Source organism: Podarcis tiliguerta (assembly GCF_965153285.1).
Source record: "Podarcis tiliguerta genome assembly, chromosome: 10".
Lineage (NCBI taxonomy): Eukaryota > Metazoa > Chordata > Lepidosauria > Squamata > Lacertidae > Podarcis > Podarcis tiliguerta.
In genome coordinates, this window is record NC_139543.1 from 54,656,791 (window position 1) to 54,677,418 (window position 20,628).

The 20,628-nt window shown below is 39.4% G+C and overlaps 1 protein-coding gene across 17 annotated transcripts in view; it reads right to left on the minus strand.

Moving 5' to 3' along the window:
* Positions 1-238: 238 nt before the first annotated feature.
* BICD1 (BICD cargo adaptor 1) overlaps positions 239-20,628 on the minus strand; it is a 130,924-nt gene continuing 110,534 nt past the window's right edge. For 9 of the 17 annotated variants that reach the window (XR_014502534.1, XR_014502535.1, XM_083401430.1 and 6 more), the window contains 2 exons: positions 9,610-9,685; positions 239-6,152 (listed from right to left, as the gene is read on the minus strand). Coding sequence is in view for 12 of the 17 variants with exons in the window: in XM_083401430.1 (XP_083257556.1) it covers positions 6,068-6,152; positions 9,610-9,685 (161 nt within the window). In the remaining 5 variants the exon portion in view is untranslated. Of the gene's footprint in view, positions 6,153-9,609; positions 9,696-20,628 lie in introns of those variants that run through there. The other 8 variants (XR_014502532.1, XR_014502533.1, XM_083401435.1 and 5 more) reach the window with 3 other exon arrangements.

Consider the following 20,628-nt stretch of genomic DNA (forward strand, 5'->3'; position numbering starts at 1 on the left):
TTTTATTGCCTGAAACTTTAATAACTGTCACACGAGAGAAATCTAAAAAGGTTTGCTGCTCTCTCACCAGGGTGAGGCAAAATTTGATATCCTGGATATCTAGAGGCACTCCTGCCATCTGACGATTTTGCAGACAGAGTCCTGTTTCCTTCCTTTCTTCAGAGAATCGGAGGTGTGGGCACACACAGACCACAGCAACACACAATGACATACTAAAGAATACAGATACAACACAAAGTTCAAGGAACAAAAAATGGCCAGTTTATTTACTGGGATAGTTATGCATTACACCATAATTTTAATCGGAACATAATGATATAAGAATCAGTATATTAGCTTCTAATTTAGTTTCTTCAGTTCTGGAGCGTCTTATTTTCCCAACCGTTCAACCCGCATGATAATACCACACATGTACAAGCACATGATTCCCTCACGAAGCAATGTATCTAGGATTGTCTACAGTATCAAGACTGGGATGGGAGAGAGTTTGACATGGCAATAATTCAAAGCCTTCAAAACGAGTTGTTTTGGAATCCAGAATTGGTCAATATTCTTGTCATAAAATCAGAATTGCAACACAATAAAAGTTTCTGACATTCAACCTTTAAGTCAATTAGCACATCTATCTGTATCCTCCACCATCTAGAAATACTCCATTCAACCTCAAAAAGGCTTTACAACAGAATTTCAATTTAGTTTAGGAACAGCCGACTTTTACAGCAGTATACAAATTGTATTTTAATGCAAACTGCACCATTATTTAAAACCATTTGGAATACAGTATAACACAGTATGTCCTTTCGTGTGGTTAATTAGATAAGGATATTCATGCAAAGGGGAACATTCATAGATTACAAAATCACAAAACATCAGGATTTTAAGGTTCTCTCTCTCTCTTTACTTATAAAGGATTGATTTAATCAACCCTTTAACAGTCAAACCACAGGGTTTGAAGCACTAGGTCTACAACTAGTGAGGTGTACTTAGGTCTAATTCAAAGATATGGTGCACAAAGCCATACCCCTGAAGAAGTAAGTTTTCAAAGCTAGATTACTCTTCTTTCTCTCCCCACCCCCCACCCTCCAGAGCTGGTTAGCAAGATTGTTCACCTAACATTTGTACCAAACACTTCTGACAAATCTCCAAAACAGATATAATAATAAAGTCAAAGTTGCAATAAAAACAAAATCTGTTTATGCTGCAAAAAATCAAAACAATCAGTGCATAATAATAATAATGAGCAGCACATGTACCTTCATATCAAGACACTAATTGAAACACAAGGCCCCCATCCCTCCAGAGTCTGACAGCAAATTATCTCCACTCGCAGCAACATATTTTTTCCTTTGTGTCTTGTCAATTTATCACTTTGTTACCTTCAGATTTAATAGAGGGGATTATCAAGAGCTCTGCAGGAGAGAGATTAAAATGCAATGAGGATTTAAGCCGTGCGTCTCTTGATGAAAGTTATATTGGACGTGCATTTCCAATATGCAGTAAGCGGGAAAGACTATCTCATGAAATAAGAATTATTCAGCTTCATCATCAGGGTTATGGGAAAGGGTACATGAAATCACATCATGCAAGCTTTTAAATATATTGCATATTTAGATGCATTTCTGCCTTAAGGCTGAATGCAATTAATTGCTTTTCTTTTTTTCTTTTATGCAGAATATGAACCAAAAAAATTAAATATATGGAATAAAAAATCTGAATGCTATATGTCCCTTTTAGGTAAAGAAATGAACAACTGAAAGAAACCTTGAAGGAAGAAAAAAGGCTATTTTTAAAGCAAGAAATAAATAAGGAAATGGCTGTGCTTCTAATGTACCTGGATTCTAACGTACCTCAGTACCTGGAATTTTGAAATAAAGAACACCTTTATAAACAAAGGAAATAACATAGTCAAAGTCAAACAGTCACCAGATGAAAAGAACCAACCAAGAAAGGGATCATTTGTAATCTCGTTGAATTAGATATCAGGTTGAACCCTTTCTGGCTTCAGTAGTACAGGATTACTCAATAGTTATTTTTTGTCCCACTCCTCTGCCATAGTTAAGTTTAAGGTCCAATGTCCAATACCAGTAATATCCAGGTAAGCAAGTTTTGTTAGCAAAGTGTTGACTTGTTTTGAAACCACTCCACTCGTAGACTTGTAGGTTCTCGTGACTAAAACTTACCCTTTGGGTTATATATAGCTTTGAGGGGGCCTTCTGAGAACTATTGGTAGGTATTCTACCATTTTTGCACTCAGATCTTGAGTTTCTAGTAATTAATCTTGACATAATTATGACCCAGCCATTACTGCAGGCATAATGCAGCTGCCTTCCTACATCCAGAAACGTGTGGTACATACTAACCTGCACTGCACACAGAGAAGAAAGTGCAGGTCTATATATTTGCCTTCCATGAATGAAGGTCAGCACTGGATATTTTCATGTCCAGATAAAACAGGGTGCATGTATGGAGGTGGGTGCAAATCCCCCACCTCTCATTTGCATCTGCACAGTGTGGGTGAACAAGTGCATTCTCATCTGATATAGATAGGAACGTGTAACCTCATCGCTTTGCGGGGTACTCATGACCATCTCTGCATTGGAGCTCTATTCTTTGCATTCAATTTTTAATTATTTCCCTAAAACTCTCCAAATATAATTATTCAATACGAAATTATAATTTTCAGTACTTTGAATGCTCTGGAAATAAACATTTCAAAAGAATAACCTCCCTACCCCAACTGCAATATATATTAGAAAGAAAAACTGAAATTCTCAACACAATTACTTGGAAGTATGTTCCCTGGAGTTCAGTGGAACTTAGGTCAGAGCAAATGTGCTTAGGGCAGAAGCTTAACAGTGCAGTCCTATGCATTTTTTACTTTCAAGTCTCTCTTTGTTCAGTAGGGCTTATTTCCTGGTAAGTATGCATAGGATTGCAGCCATTAATGTACTTCATTGGAATAATTTTAATAAGAATATCTTTGTAGTTCTAAAAGATGTTTGGTAAGAATAAGAGGCAGTTGCAGTAGTGCTGCTTAAACAGCAATGCTCATGTTTTCATATCTGAACAAGCCCCAGTATTCTGAGGAGTACATTGGCCTAGCTGAAACATATCCTTAATAAAATAAATTGGATATAAAGAGCATGTTCCAACCAATGTTAAGCATTTTTAAGGCATATCGATTTCAGTGAATGAGATTTAAGCATGTGCTTAGCTCTCTCTTTCTGTCTGAAATCATCATGCATAATTTAGAGTAGATCATACCCAATTTAAAAACAAAACAAACTCCACGTAAGGGCTCATTTCAGTGTTTGCCAAAATTATGCCAACAAGGTTGCCACCTCTACCCCTCAACGGGATTCCCGTGTCAGTAGACTAGTAGGTACTTAGTTTAATCACAGACCCCTGTGCAATAGCTTTAAGAAGGTTAGCTGTGTTAAGTCCATGTTGCAGCAAAACAGCAGAAAGTCGCATAGAACCTTAAAGGCAAGCACGTTCATTGTGGTGCAACATTTGGTGTAAGCTTTCACCAAAATAAATGTGTTGGGTCTCTTAAGTTGTCACAAGGCTCCTTGTTTCCCTTCACCCCACTTATAAGGTTTTTAAATTTTATTTGATGAAAGAACCCCATCTAAAGCTAGAGGTGGCAGCCCTAGATGCTGTTTACATGAAAGAATTGAAGACATTCACTTGTTACATAAGAATATGAGGATAAGATACAGCATTAAAATGTTAAACATCTCACAAGATAAGGAACATGGAAACAAAAAGGATAAACGAGTACAAAGCACTGTTAGGTTTCTAACAGCAGACTTACACACGAGTTTGACTATCAGTCACAAGCCATTTAAAGCCAATGCGTTTCTATTTAATTAAGTCCCCACAGTACCACATATTTGCCCTTAAGGATCAAAATATGTTGCTTTCAAGTGGCTTGTGGATTCCACTGCTAAATTACTTTTTACCTCTGACTCTGAATCTCTAATCCATTACAAAAGCTCAGCTGTTCTGTTGTGATTCTATTACAGGAATTGCTGTTTAGGACTATTCTGTTTTTTAGCACCTTGGTTACTGGTTTTGTAATGATTGTTAGGCACAATGATTGGCCATCTAGCCTATCCTTGGCTTAAAGTCCTCCCTTTATTTTTCTTTTTGGTAATGTATCATTTTCTTTCTCTCAAATTCAGATGGCTTAGGCCAAATTATCCCAGCTGCCTTTGATTTATGTCAAGGCTGCCGCATGGTTCAGGACATCTTCACATTTCGGCCTTGTGGATCATATGAACACTGCACAAGTAGGAAAGACAAAGAGACGTGAATCTGCCCAGGCCTTATTTAAAATGTATTAAGGCTACCTGTTTGAGAGCAAGAATTCTGCTAATTAGCACGGATGGGTAGAATTGTATCTGGGGAATGCAACAGACGGATAAAAGTGATGACTCTAAGCCTAGTCAGCAGTCTGACTCGCTGCCAGGCAATGTGCAAAATAAATCTGAATATTCTTGGTTTTCTTCTATACTCACTGCTCCTCAAAACATTTGTTAAAGGAGAGATTCTTAGAGTGGGAACGCTGTGCAGTGCAGGAACAGAATCTGCTTCCTGTGTGTCACCTGAGTATTTGTCATCAAACTGACAATGAGATAGATCTTTATAGTAGCTGGGGATTTTGGCAAGGAAAAAAATGCACTCGAGCAATAATTTAAAACAATTATCTTCAGTCCAAGACATCAATCCTACCTGCACAGCTAAATTCACCACCCAGTGCAGCTGGAAATGTACTATTTTTTGTTACATTTTGTTACCTCTTCTTTTTTCCTTGACTTTCTTTTGCCAAGGGAAGGCTTTAACCTGGTTAACACTGAACTTGGGAGCAGCAGGTGAAGAACATCCTGAACATTTCAGTTATAATATAACACAGCATGTTTACTTCAAGTTCATTTCCTTTTTTCATTTTCTTTTTTGTCCAGATACCAAACAGAAAAATGAGCAGCACCAAGTCATCAGCTTATCTGAAATGCAAAAAAGGAGGGAGGGAAGTCCCTAAAACAAAACAAGCACCTCCCCAAAACACAAAAGTTAACCACAGGGAAACAATTATTAAATGCACTGTTCACTAAAACCCATTTTCGGCTTAATCAGATCCTAGTGAAATATTAAAACAACAACCAGCAGCTAATATCATATTAGTTATAAAATAAGTGCGTAAACAATACCAGTGCAGCAGAAAAGTACAAGTCAATGGGCACAATACAGGAAAAGTTAGACATGCCTGAATTCTGTCGATGTTGGTGGGTTTCAAGTGCTTCACCGTGTGCCTATTTATTTCAACAGGATTTAGGCACATCCAGCTTTTTCTGCAATGCCCCCAAAGTTCACATTCCAATTCAACACACTTTCAACATTTTTTGTGCAATTAAGAAAAAGAGAACACCAGGCCACACACTTTGGCCAAGTGAACAATCCTCAGTTACAAAACAAAAACCCTAACTGGGGGGAATCATTCCCTAGGTAAACTATTTCTGCGTCACTTAAAAAAAACAAAAACAACCCAGAAGAAAAACATTCACACGGCATGGACTGTATTTCTAATAAACTCATGGTGCAAATATGATAAAATGAAAACAAAGATATTTAACACCCTTTAATCCACATAAAGAAAAACTAGAGTTGTGGCTGTGGCTCAACTGTCAAAATCAGGTTTTGTAACACATTTTCTTTGTTTTGTTTCAGTAGTTTTAACTTCCCAGCATATCAGCAGTACAAGCCAAATGGCTGGGACAAACATATTTTGACATCCAAACTGTAGCCATGATTATCTGGATGTAACCAGAGGAACCTTAAATGATCTTCTTGAACAGTTCGGGCACTGTACTTTGTGCTCTTCCATACATCCTCAGTTGTTTTAAGACCATAGATATGTGTCCGGACTCATCAATGCAGCAAAAAGGCAGCAATGCCTAATGGTTCCTTCGGCGCAAACTGTACCTTTGCTGTGAGAACCCCGACTCAGTTTCTTTGTGGGGGCTTCCCTGCCCCCCGACTCTTAGGTTGCATATGAAGATTAGGCTTAAGGAGGAGGCTTAGGTAGACAGCTGATGGGAGCACACTGAGAGCTGGAATGTGGCTGTTCTTCTGGAAGAGCTACATCAGGACTGAAAATAAAAAAGGGGGGAAATGATTAATATATCACCAAGTCTCTGTGCACTCTTGCTATGCCGATTATCATCAACATCATCATCTGTTACCAGCAGGTGCCAGGTGGGTTACAACAATTTAAAATTCAACATTAAAAGCAGTTAATATAAATTGCAGTCACAGGATGGATCCAGAAAACACATTATCTTAAGTTTTAAAGGTCAGAGTAATATTTATTACATTTATATACCACTCTTCATGCAAGGCTCACAGGGTAGCTTGCAATATAAGAACACAAAAATACATAACATAGTACCAAACAAAAACAATAACTGCCCTCCGTCCTGCACAGTTTAAAAGGCCATAGATTGTTTAATTAGCCAAAGGCCTGGAAGAAAAATAATGCTTTTTAAAGGTATGTAACGAAGGTGTCAGGAAGCCTCCCTGGGGAGAGTATTTCACAAACAGGGAGCCTTCCCAACTGAAACTGCTCCAACGTAACAAAACTAGACAGGGCTCTGGACACCTCTAAACAGGTGAAGTTAATGTCACAGTAGGTGCAAGCAATTTTATCCTCTAAATGCTTTACAAACAAGTCACAGCAAGTTACTGCTCATTCTGTCACCTCTTTGGGGCCAGAATGTAAACGACCCCATACCCCATGACCTTTAAAGCCCTAAACGGCCTCGGTCCAGTATACCTGAAGGAGCGTCTCCACCTCCATCATTCTGCCCGGACACTGAGGTCCAGTGCTGAGGGCCTGCTGTTGGTTCCCTCGCTGCGAGAAGCTACCGTATCTTTTGCACCATAACACTCACTTTTCCCCCCCTAGAAAGTAAGGGGAAATGTCTGTGCGTGTTATGGAGCGAATGGCTGCGGGTGGCGGGGGGATCTGCTGCAGTCGTGAGCAGAGGATCCATGGTTCCCCTTCCTTCCCTCCTCCGTGGTTACAAAGCATGGATCCACATGGATACTCAGGATTTTTGCATTGGGCTACTCCAAACTCACTGTCAGATCACATGTCTGTGGCCACAGCATGAACCACAAAAATCGTATATCCACTATTTCGTTTAGAATATTTTTTTTCTTGTTTTCCTCTAAAAACTACGTGCGTGTTATGGTCTGGTGCGTGTTATAGAGCGAAAAATACGGTAAGTTACAGGGAACCAGGCAGAGGGCCTTTTCGGTAGTGGCGCCCGCCCTGTGGAACGCCCTCCCACCAGATGTCAAAGAGAAAAATAACTACCAAACTTTTAGAAGACATCTAAAGGCAGACCTGTTTAGGGAAGCTTTTAATGTTTAATAGGTTATTGTATTTTAGTGTTTTGTTGGAAGCTGCCCAGAGTTGCTGGGGGGACCCAGCCAGATGGGCAGGGTATAAATAGTAATTATTATTATTATTACCCCCCACAGAAAAGCTCTGCTGGACAACACAAAGATGCAATGCATGACTTCCATGCTGCTTTTACTGCCACAAGGAAGGCTTGATGATGAGCCTTCAGCATTGCATTTGACTGGAGTTTTTCTCCACTCATATGTTCAGACCATCTCCCAGCTTATTTCCTCGCGCTAAGCTCTGGAGTATACCAAGGAGCCAAGCAGGCTCAGCAAAGTGGGAGAGGTCGTTCGGGCCGATCATATCAACGGCCCTAGCCATTTGGATGTTCCAGAGGTCAGTCAGGGCTTCAACAGGAGTGACAGTCATAGCAGCCAGAAAACTCCCCAGAGCTACCTGGAAGCCCATTGGTTCCATCAGCCTCCAGCAGCAGACCATCCTTATAGGTCCCCCGCTTCAGCATTGGGAAGAAGGTGCTAAAATCATAAATCTCAACAGCAAGTGATTTGATTATGGCAAGAGATTGATGTAAATATTCTCTACTTTCTGATCACCCTCTTCCTGTCCAGTTGTGAAAACAAGGTTCAGAGTGTGGCCTGCCACGTGTGTTGGGATGATGACATGCTGGGACAGCCCCATGGTCATCATGGCAGTCATGAAGTCCTGAGCCACCCCAGAGCCAGTTGCCTCAGCATGGATGTTGGAGTCCCCCCAAAACAGCAGTCTGGGAGTCCTCAACACTGCCTCTGAGACCAGCTCTGTCAGCGAGACTGCTGGGCAGTGAGGCTGGACAGAGAGCCTAGAGAGAAAGAGAATTTCTATAGACCACAGCAACTCCCCCTCCCTGATCCTCAGGTCTGCGTTGATGCTGCACTGAGTACCTAGGTGGGCACAGCTGGGTGAGACCAACTCCCCACTGCTCATCCACCCAGGTTTCCGTGAAACAGACCAAACTGGCTTCTACAATCAGATCATGGATGAAGAAGATCTTACTCTGAGCTGACCAACTATGGATTGTAGAGTCAATGAACCAATTAACACTAAAAAAATGAATTAGCTAAGCTTTCTAGTGGCAGTTCTAGTGTTTTTATAAGAGTGCATCAATTTTTCTTAATTTCACTACATCTATTACCCAACTGGCTGAAGCCTGTGATGTTAGTTTTTTGTTGGTGGTTCCAGAGAAGGGCACAAGGCTGTCTTTGCCAGTTACACAATTTTACTTGATGAGAAAAGTGAAATCAAGTTACATTATTTTCTGAACATTTCAGAAGTTGTGGGTCCTAAATTGTAACCACTGAAAAGAGGTCTTGTGAGAGGCCAGGCAACTGCAAAACAGCACCTATAATTTGGCCAGTAATCTCCCATTGTGACTGAAATGGCTCCCAATGAGCATACACACCCAGCATTAATTAATTATTTTGCAATTCATAAGAAATCCAAACCCTAGCCCATCATAGCAAGGCAGCAGCACATTACTCATGGACTGTGTTAACAAAATAAAAAATAATCTATTTATTAAAGATTTTAGATTGTAACACCCTTTTCTCAGCAAAGAAACAGAACTTTGTTGAGTGGCCAAAAAATGCCTTATGGCTGGGTTGTCATTTAATAAAATTAAGTCAGGCTGTCTCAGGAACTTCTCCTTCCATGTTTTTGTCATTAACTGTTACTCAGTAACAAGCCCAGACTCTCTCTGAAAGGTTGCTTATGAAATGAATGGTGATGTTAATCAAGAGCTTTTAGTGTAACTGAGTGCATGAGACATCCCTGAATTGTTCTGCTTTGAGGGACATTTCAAGGATGCTGATAATTTGTCCTAAAACACATTGTCCTTGCTGCGGATCACAACAGCAGTCTTCTTGCTTTCCTCTGCTAGGCTTTAGCTAGACTCTCAGCTGGTATTGCACATACAAATGCAAAAAATCAAATATATATTTGATTTTTCTTTTCTTTTTTTTAAAAAAAACACAAGCCATGTAGAAATGAAGAAGTGGAAGGATGGAATGGAGGTGGGGTCAGGAGTGACAGCTGCATAGAAGAGACGTGGGGTGGGAAGCTTGGCTGTTGTCCGTGGAAGACTGACCACAGCATGCAGTGAAGAGCAAGAGGAGAAGAGAGAAGAGTTAGCCAAGTATTACCTGACAGTCTGGCAGTCTTGCCTCCTGGCTAGTTGTGAGCCGTGTGGCGGTATGGAGGCAGCAGGCTGCTGACAATCTACAAGAAACTGATAAATTAGACATATATACAAAGAGATGACACAAGGGGTTAGTAAGCTATAAACAGACAAGGCAGGTGGTGGAAGAGATTTAGTGAGGAATTCGTGCTCTGTTTAAGAGCTGGTCGGAATAAACTGTGAAAATCATTACAGGTTCTTTCACAAATGCCAATTTACCACTTGGTAAAAGGTTACTGGTATCCCTGCAAAATCTGACAGGAACACTACTGCCTGTTAATAATATGATGAACAACAGCAGTTCTTCATATAGCTGAGGGGAGCAGGGGCTAAGTCTGAATCCATATAATTAAATATTTTGTTAATAGTGTTGTGTTATGAAGCAGGTCCCTATTACGGAAATACACATAAAAACAACATGAGAATGTGTTGTGCAAGTCTATTTTTTGGATTCTATACACCTATCAGGAAAGTGTATGCACATGGCCATAATTAAGTCTTTTAAAATATTCAAATACGAATTTCCAAGTACTGTACAAAAATTAAACGCAAGAGTCACGTAGCCTATGAATTATAGATTATCTCCCTTTATTCTCACTAGGTGCTATAAAGAGGCTAAAAATCCTTGAGAACCTACCCAAACAAAAAAAAAATAGTAACATTCTCAATATGTCCCTAGGAGATCCCTTCAAAATAGAAGGTGCTTCTAGACTACCATGTGTGGTGAACCTATGGCCATTCAGATGTTTCTGAACAAATGTAGCACCCTACTTGTGGTCAATGCTTAGCTGGAATGAAATATTCAACGCAGCAATAGAGAAATTAAAATAATAATTTATTTGTCAGACAAATAAATGATAGGCACAGTGGTATATGGTTACCAAAGCTCTGCCCACTCCAGTCCTGATGGCCAGCACTTATATTTCCTCAGCCCAGCCCCCTCGCTCCTCCTTTGGCTGCCTCTTTCCAATCAGTCCAATCAGCCTGGTTGAAATTCCTATTGGCTGTTTGCTAGAACCAATCATAAAAGATACACCCATTTCCTATTACCTTTTATGGGAGACAAAGAGCTATATTTCCTTCTATCCATAAATGGCAGACAAGTAGCCATATAGCTTACATTTGCCTCGACCAGGCACCTTAATTACCAGATCACCTTTTGCCCTATTGCCCTATTATTGCCCTATTGCCACTCCAAAACAGATGGCTGAAACAAATGGCTCATGGTAACAGAGATCTTGGGTTCACCTTCTCACACACCATCAATGAAATAAGAATCTAACATAAGAATCTAACATTTCTTACTTTCTAAACCCTTTGCATAATTACATTACGCCAATATATTTCATACATAACATAGATAGATTTTTAGAAGAAAAGGAACTTAGTAAAAACAGTTTCAAAAGCAACCTCTTCAATTTACAACTCCCTTTCCCCAGCCAGCTGCTGTTCCCATTAGCTCTTGCCCTTTAACCTTAGGAAAATATTGCTTGAGTCTTCTGTTAAACAATAAATCTTACTATTTACCAACTCTTAATTAGTGTTTTTGCAGCTTGATTGTATTCTGTAATTTGTATGGTCAGCATGACCTTTGCTCCCAGCCTGTAATTTCCTTTTACAACTTTGAGGTACTGCTATAAATCAGGGGGATAAACAACTGCCAAAGTACTTAGCCAGCTGCTTTTCTGCCTGGCATGAAACATACAAACATTTGCAAATATATCTTTAAGCTCATTTTAAAATACAGGCCTCACTACCAACTCCATCCCTGGCTATTGGCCATGCTTGCTGGGGCTGATGGGAGTTGCCATTAAGCAACATTGGGAAGGCGAAAGGTTGCCCACTCATATTCCAGACAGAGACTTAATAATTCTGGTGAGTTATTGGCAACAGATTAAAAACAGCAGCAGCAATTGGGTTTTCTGTAGAAAGGGTAAATACATATGAAATGTGGATTTTTAAAATTTATTTTTTGATGCCAACAACAATGGTGCATGAAACTTCCATGCCTGAGGAGCACTGAACCCACAATAAACAAGGAAGCATTGTCACAGATATATTTGTTTTGGATGTGATTAAAGCACTACTAAGGCACAGAAGATAGTGAAACTCTTTTTTCATCCCCTGGTCAAGTTACTGAGCACTGATTCATGTCAGCCTTAAAGTGCATGGCTGACTGTTTTCTTCTCTCAGATGAGATTTCAAATGTGACAAAACCGTAAGATGCTATTCAGCATGTCATTCCTCAGCTCATTTCAGGGTTGACTGCATGCAAAAATCCCAGCTTGTGGCAAAGCACTCATTACATCTATTTCACACAACTGTAACTTGAAATCGGAATGTCAGCAAAGATACGCCTGCTGCATACCTAATGGGCCAGGGTTAACTATACATAGGTTTTAGTGACTCAGTGTGTCCTTTCCCTTTTCCCTTTCCCTTTCCTTTCCATCTTATTTCATACCCAAGCTGCCTCCAATTCCTTACTCTTCCTAGAGATCCACACTGCCCTCCAGTGGCACACAGAAATAAGCAAATTTTGTATTTGGGCCAGACAATGGCAATATATTTATGACCTTGAGAAAAATTACCTTCAGCAGGAAGGTTTTTACATGCCACAATGTGTGGCGTTATTTTACTGACACAGTTGAATTGCAAAATGCTCTGAAATGCTGGGCAGAGCTTGGGAGTTATTCTTTGAGTAATGTAATATATAATTAAGAAGCTGTATTATTATAGAATTATTAGCTACCTTGAAATACTGTGCAGAAAGGTAGGGTAGAAAAAATAGAGATTAAGATAATTTGATCAAGTGAACTCAGTGCTGAACAGATGAAGTCACAATGGGGAGAAAGCATGTTTCCAAAAACAGAATTTATTTTTTGGGGGTGACTTTAAAGGGGAACTATTCTAGTCATGATCATGATTCCAAAAGGTTACATACCCCCTGGATTTTTCATACTGAGCTTTACAGTGTTTTTTGACCAAACAAAGCAGAGTTGGTCAGTGTACTTTATTGCTAGGGGAAAAAATCAAGGTTGAAATCCTATGCAAGCTCCAGTACTTTTAGAAAAAGTTATGAATTTGGGAAGTTTACAAATTTAATATTCTAGATAAATGATGAATGTTAATAATAACTATTATATAAGAAATGTTTTTTTAAAAACCCTGTTCCATGTGGGAAGAAATTATTTTATACGTCTTAGCTATATTAAATGAGAGCAAAAGTAAGGGAAGGTGGGGTTCCTGCATTATACCAAGTTAGCAGACACCACCCCTAATATTATTTAGTTCTACATATATTATCATCCTCTCATTTCAATCTTTTAAATAGAGCTCAAGTCATTTCAAAACTCCTTGCCCTTTGAAATATTCTGTCCTGTGTTAAATGGGTTTGAGTCTAGTATAGGAAAATAAAACTCAGCAAAGATGCATCTGTTAACATTAGGTTTTAATTTAACCCTGTCACCTATTAATGGCTTCAGAATGTTTTCATTCTTTTTATTTCTGGCTCCAGCAATGTAACCATTTATTTCCTGGTTATCACAAGGTGTTCTCTGTCCTTATGACCATAAGACACAAAAGCATTAAAGCCGCCTATATAAATAATGTGTATTATCTGAGAAATGGATATGCTTTCATTTTACTGTCAGCAAAATATTAAGCTTTAAAATGCTGTATGCTTTTCTATCTACCCTATATGGAGCCATATTATAGTGTTGGTTTTGTAGGGTGCAAGCCTCATATAGCTCTAGCATGTATTAATCTAATTAGTGCATGAAGGGGTTAAAAACATAGAGTAAACTGTCCTGCCAGGCTTAGCCTATGTCATCACCCTTCAGCTTGAGAAGAATTGGATTACCAAGCCTTTGTTCTCTCTCTCTCTGTCTCCCCCCCCCCCCCAAATGTGGATTTCACTATGACAGGAGTTCTGAGCAACATTTTAAAAAGCCTTATTTTGTTTAAGACCAGCATGGATTCTGAAACTAGTATGTAGCATAGCTTGGAAAGAGATTTTAAAATGGATATTTTGGGACTCACTGGAAGGGCACATTTTAAAGGGTTTACAGCCTATATTTCCAGGATTATCTTTGCTGTGTATTTTGTGATATTAAGTCTGTACTCGGGTTCTCTCCAGATGTTTTGAGACTACAATTCCCATCATCCCTGACCACTGGTCCTGCTAGCTAGGGATCATGGGAGTTATAGGCCAAAAACATCTGGAGGGCCAAGGTTGAGGAAGCCTGTCCTAGAGGCTACTAAGCATGCTCAGACTGCACTGGGCTGTTTTGGGAGGAGCATTCCCTTTGTGAGGTTTAACAAACATTTTGTATTTCTGCAAACTTTCGGAGTCCACTACAGCATCCAGAGACCTCCCATTTGTTTCTCAGTGGCCCTATTTTGGCTAAAATCCCGTCAGCACTCAACCACCTATGTTTGTTATTAGAGAGGGTGGTGCTCAATCAAAGGTCCATCTGGTCTAGCATTCTGGACAATATCTCTGGGCGCTACAAGGAGGTCATGAAAGGTATATCCTTCATCCCTTGTTTGTCCCCTGCATCTTACATTCTTACACACACACACACACACACACACACACAACCTCCATACATTGAGGTTCTATTGACAAATCACAGCTCATAGCTGTTTCATCTTTTCCCCCAAGACCCAAACTTGCGACCATCAACACATCTTGCAGATGTGAGTGCAAGCTTGTTCATCTGGACAAATCTCTGTTGTTTGGATATATGCCTGACCACTTGTCACACTTATTTGTTTTTTTAAAAAATACTCAAAGCACGTAACAATATAAACCTCATCAACAATAGAACAATTACAAATATTAAAACAAACAATTTAGGAGCCATCAGCAACAAGTCAGGAATTCAAAATATAAAAAATAGCCTCCAGCAGACTGTTATTAAAATGTAGCACATAAAGCCTCCTAGAGATATGTCCACCCAAAAGCAAATATAGCTGGGGCCATACAGAACTTCTCTGGAAGGGCATTTCGTTAGCTTTGTGCAACAACAGAGAAGTACAGTGACATACTGAGTGCCTCAGAAGCTGACCTCATTGCTCAGGCACTGTTTGTTACACTGCTGATAACACTATGTTAATGCAGCAGTATTTGCTACTAGCATGAATTAAACTGTTCTTGCTCCCCCAAAATAAATTACAGTATGCAGGAACAGAAAATGCCTTTTTCAATCTTCCTGTAGGAAGCTGGAGTCCTCTTGTAAATTACTTTCACTTTTCTCTCATAGTGCAAACTGTATTGATTTGAACCATGATGATTGCATTAAAATCTGTATGGAATATTACTTGGAAGGGGGAGGGAATATATTAATGCAAAACTGGCCTTTGCAAAGAAAAAAGGAACTCAGAAAAAACAGCTTCAAAGAAGCCTCTTCAATTTACACCCCCCCCTTTCCCAGCCAGCTGCTTTTCCCATTAGCTCTTTGCCCTTTAATCTTAGGAAAATATGACTAGAGTCTGACAGGAGGCAAATGGTATTATTTTCTGTTAAACAATAAATCTTACTATTTACCAACTCTTAATTAGTGTTTTTGCAGCTTGATTGTATTCTGTAAATCAGGGGGGGCCCTGTTCAGGAGGATAAACAACTGCCAAAGTACTTAGCCAGCTGCTTTTCTGCCTGGCATGAAACATACAAACATTTGCAAATATATCTTTAAGCTCATTTTAAAATACAGGCCTCACTACCAACTCCATCCCTGGCTATTGGCCATGCTTGCTGGGGCTGATGGGAGTTGCCATTAAGCAACATTGGGAAGGCGAAAGGTTGCCCACTCATATTCCAGACAGAGACTTAATAATTCTGGTGAGTTATTGGCAACAGATTAAAAACAGCAGCAGCAATTGGGTTTTCTGTAGAAAGGGTAAATACATATGAAATGTGGATTTTTAAAATTTATTTTTTGATGCCAACAACAATGGTGCATGAAACTTCCATGCCTGAGGAGCACTGAACCCACAATAAACAAGGAAGCATTGTCACAGATATATTTGTTTTGGATGTGATTAAAGCACTACTAAGGCACAGAAGATAGTGAAACTCTTTTTTCATCCCCTGGTCAAGTTACTGAGCACTGATTCATGTCAGCCTTAAAGTGCATGGCTGACTGTTTTCTTCTCTCAGATGAGATTTCAAATGTGACAAAACCGTAAGATGCTATTCAGCATGTCATTCCTCAGCTCATTTCAGGGTTGACTGCATGCAAAAATCCCAGCTTGTGGCAAAGCACTCATTACATCTATTTCACACAACTGTAACTTGAAATCGGAATGTCAGCAAAGATACGCCTGCTGCATACCTAATGGGCCAGGGTTAACTATACATAGGTTTTAGTGACTCAGTGTGTCCTTTCCCTTTTCCCTTTCCCTTTCCTTTCCATCTTATTTCATACCCAAGCTGCCTCCAATTCCTTACTCTTCCTAGAGATCCACACTGCCCTCCAGTGGCACACAGAAATAAGCAAATTTTGTATTTGGGCCAGACAATGGCAATATATTTATGACCTTGAGAAAAATTACCTTCAGCAGGAAGGTTTTTACATGCCACAATGTGTGGCGTTATTTTACTGACACAGTTGAATTGCAAAATGCTCTGAAATGCTGGGCAGAGCTTGGGAGTTATTCTTTGAGTAATGTAATATATAATTAAGAAGCTGTATTATTATAGAATTATTAGCTACCTTGAAATACTGTGCAGAAAGGTAGGGTAGAAAAAATAGAGATTAAGATAATTTGATCAAGTGAACTCAGTGCTGAACAGATGAAGTCACAATGGGGAGAAAGCATGTTTCCAAAAACAGAATTTATTTTTTGGGGGTGACTTTAAAGGGGAACTATTCTAGTCATGATCATGATTCCAAAAGGTTACATACCCCCTGGATTTTTCATACTGAGCTTTACAGTGTTTTTTGACCAAACAAAGCAGAGTTGGTCAGTGTACTTTATTGCTAGGGGAAAAAATCAAGGTTGAAATCCTATGCAAGCTCCAGTACTTTTAGAAAAAGTTATGAATTTGGGAAGTTTACAAATTTAATATTCTAGATAAATGATGAATGTTAATAATAACTATTATATAAGAAATGTTTTTTTAAAAACCCTGTTCCATGTGGGAAGAAATTATTTTATACGTCTTAGCTATATTAAATGAGAGCAAAAGTAAGGGAAGGTGGGGTTCCTGCATTATACCAAGTTAGCAGACACCACCCCTAATATTATTTAGTTCTACATATATTATCATCCTCTCATTTCAATCTTTTAAATAGAGCTCAAGTCATTTCAAAACTCCTTGCCCTTTGAAATATTCTGTCCTGTGTTAAATGGGTTTGAGTCTAGTATAGGAAAATAAAACTCAGCAAAGATGCATCTGTTAACATTAGGTTTTAATTTAACCCTGTCACCTATTAATGGCTTCAGAATGTTTTCATTCTTTTTATTTCTGGCTCCAGCAATGTAACCATTTATTTCCTGGTTATCACAAGGTGTTCTCTGTCCTTATGACCATAAGACACAAAAGCATTAAAGCCGCCTATATAAATAATGTGTATTATCTGAGAAATGGATATGCTTTCATTTTACTGTCAGCAAAATATTAAGCTTTAAAATGCTGTATGCTTTTCTATCTACCCTATATGGAGCCATATTATAGTGTTGGTTTTGTAGGGTGCAAGCCTCATATAGCTCTAGCATGTATTAATCTAATTAGTGCATGAAGGGGTTAAAAACATAGAGTAAACTGTCCTGCCAGGCTTAGCCTATGTCATCACCCTTCAGCTTGAGAAGAATTGGATTACCAAGCCTTTGTTCTCTCTCTCTCTGTCTCCCCCCCCCCCCAAATGTGGATTTCACTATGACAGGAGTTCTGAGCAACATTTTAAAAAGCCTTATTTTGTTTAAGACCAGCATGGATTCTGAAACTAGTATGTAGCATAGCTTGGAAAGAGATTTTAAAATGGATATTTTGGGACTCACTGGAAGGGCACATTTTAAAGGGTTTACAGCCTATATTTCCAGGATTATCTTTGCTGTGTATTTTGTGATATTAAGTCTGTACTCGGGTTCTCTCCAGATGTTTTGAGACTACAATTCCCATCATCCCTGACCACTGGTCCTGCTAGCTAGGGATCATGGGAGTTATAGGCCAAAAACATCTGGAGGGCCAAGGTTGAGGAAGCCTGTCCTAGAGGCTACTAAGCATGCTCAGACTGCACTGGGCTGTTTTGGGAGGAGCATTCCCTTTGTGAGGTTTAACAAACATTTTGTATTTCTGCAAACTTTCGGAGTCCACTACAGCATCCAGAGACCTCCCATTTGTTTCTCAGTGGCCCTATTTTGGCTAAAATCCCGTCAGCACTCAACCACCTATGTTTGTTATTAGAGAGGGTGGTGCTCAATCAAAGGTCCATCTGGTCTAGCATTCTGGACAATATCTCTGGGCGCTACAAGGAGGTCATGAAAGGTATATCCTTCATCCCTTGTTTGTCCCCTGCATCTTACATTCTTACACACACACACACACACACACACACACACACAACCTCCATACATTGAGGTTCTATTGACAAATCACAGCTCATAGCTGTTTCATCTTTTCCCCCAAGACCCAAACTTGCGACCATCAACACATCTTGCAGATGTGAGTGCAAGCTTGTTCATCTGGACAAATCTCTGTTGTTTGGATATATGCCTGACCACTTGTCACACTTATTTGTTTTTTTAAAAAATACTCAAAGCACGTAACAATATAAACCTCATCAACAATAGAACAATTACAAATATTAAAACAAACAATTTAGGAGCCATCAGCAACAAGTCAGGAATTCAAAATATAAAAAATAGCCTCCAGCAGACTGTTATTAAAATGTAGCACATAAAGCCTCCTAGAGATATGTCCACCCAAAAGCAAATATAGCTGGGGCCATACAGAACTTCTCTGGAAGGGCATTTCGTTAGCTTTGTGCAACAACAGAGAAGTACAGTGACATACTGAGTGCCTCAGAAGCTGACCTCATTGCTCAGGCACTGTTTGTTACACTGCTGATAACACTATGTTAATGCAGCAGTATTTGCTACTAGCATGAATTAAACTGTTCTTGCTCCCCCAAAATAAATTACAGTATGCAGGAACAGAAAATGCCTTTTTCAATCTTCCTGTAGGAAGCTGGAGTCCTCTTGTAAATTACTTTCACTTTTCTCTCATAGTGCAAACTGTATTGATTTGAACCATGATGATTGCATTAAAATCTGTATGGAATATTACTTGGAAGGGGGAGGGAATATATTAATGCAAAACTGGCCTTTGCAAAGAAAAAAGGAACTCAGAAAAAACAGCTTCAAAGAAGCCTCTTCAATTTACACCCCCCCCTTTCCCAGCCAGCTGCTTTTCCCATTAGCTCTTTGCCCTTTAATCTTAGGAAAATATGACTAGAGTCTGACAGGAGGCAAATGGTATTATTTTCTGTTAAACAATAAATCTTACTATTTACCAACTCTTAATTAGTGTTTTTGCAGCTTGATTGTATTCTGTAAATCAGGGGGGGCCCTGTTCAGGAGGATAAACAACTGCCAAAGTACTTAGCCAGCTGCTTTTCTGCCTGGCATGAAACATACAAACATTTGCAAATATATTTTTAAGCTCATTTTAAAATACAGGCCTTGATCAGATGCCTCAAAACCATGGTCACAAAGGCAGCAGTGAGCAGAAATGGTGCTGTAAAACCAGGCTGTCACTGCATAGTTGTATTAAGACTGAGGGTGTATTCTTTAATGTAACATCAGACAATGAACGCAAGCCTCCAGTTAGTGAAAAGCATTTCTCATGTTACACTTCAAAGACATGGGAAAGTGCTTATGTGTCACTGAGTCTTAATGTGTTGATTTCCAAACTGACCTATGATCTACACAGTTCTGTACGTTATAAGAAGTGAATCTAGGAGGAGCAAGCCATGTGCATCACTCATTCAGCAAGGTATTTGCAGGTGCTAGAATTACTGCCTTGTTTTTAAAGCTCAGAAGAAGAAGTCGTCATTGGACAATTCTATAAAAGCAATTTGTTCATTGTAAAGTGGAAGAAATATTTTCCCCAGGTCAGAATTTCCAATTATGCTAGGTGGGGGGATATGTGCCACTCCCTGTAGGGTATATTGGTCTCCTTGCTTTAATTATCTGTTTCGTAGGCTCCTTAAATTATCTGCCTTTCTAGACACTAGACTAGACATCTGCTTATGGCTGATTGAGGCTGGCAGCACTAAAATTATATTTGCTTCTGCCCTGCTTCTGCTCCATGGATGTAAAATCTTTCTTCCCCGATGATTTTATAATGTCCTTTGTTCAAGACTCAGGATGTATTTTCACACAAAATTAAGTAAAAATTTAAGGCTCAGATAATCCACCACTGCATTTCTTCCTCCCCAGATTTCAGGTTTTTCCTCTTTTTTTTCTTGCCAGAAATAGATGTTTCAATAATATACATAAAGTATACCTGAAGGAGAGTCTCCACCCCCATTATTCAACCCAGACACTGTGGTTCAGTTCCAAGCCCTTCTGGAGGTTCCCTCACTGTGGGAAGTGAAGTTACGGGGAGCCAGGCAGAGGGCCTTCTCGGTAGTGGCACCTGGCCTGTGGAACAACCTCCCACCGGACATCAAACAAATAAACAACTACACAACCTTCCAAAGACATCTGAAGGCAGTCCTATATTGGGAAATTTTTAATGTTTGAGGTTTTACTGTGTTTTTATTACATTGGAAGCCACCCAGAGTGCCTGGGGCAACCCAGTCAGATGGGTAGGGTATAAGTAAGTTGTTGTCATTGTTGGCAGAAGGTGATAGAGAACAGGAGGGCTTCACTGTTTCCTCAGCAGTTCAGAAAACCAATTGTTCATAAAGAATGAAGTTCTCTCAGAACTAGTTATTAACATTTCATGATTTCTCTGTTAGTTTAAACTTTAGTT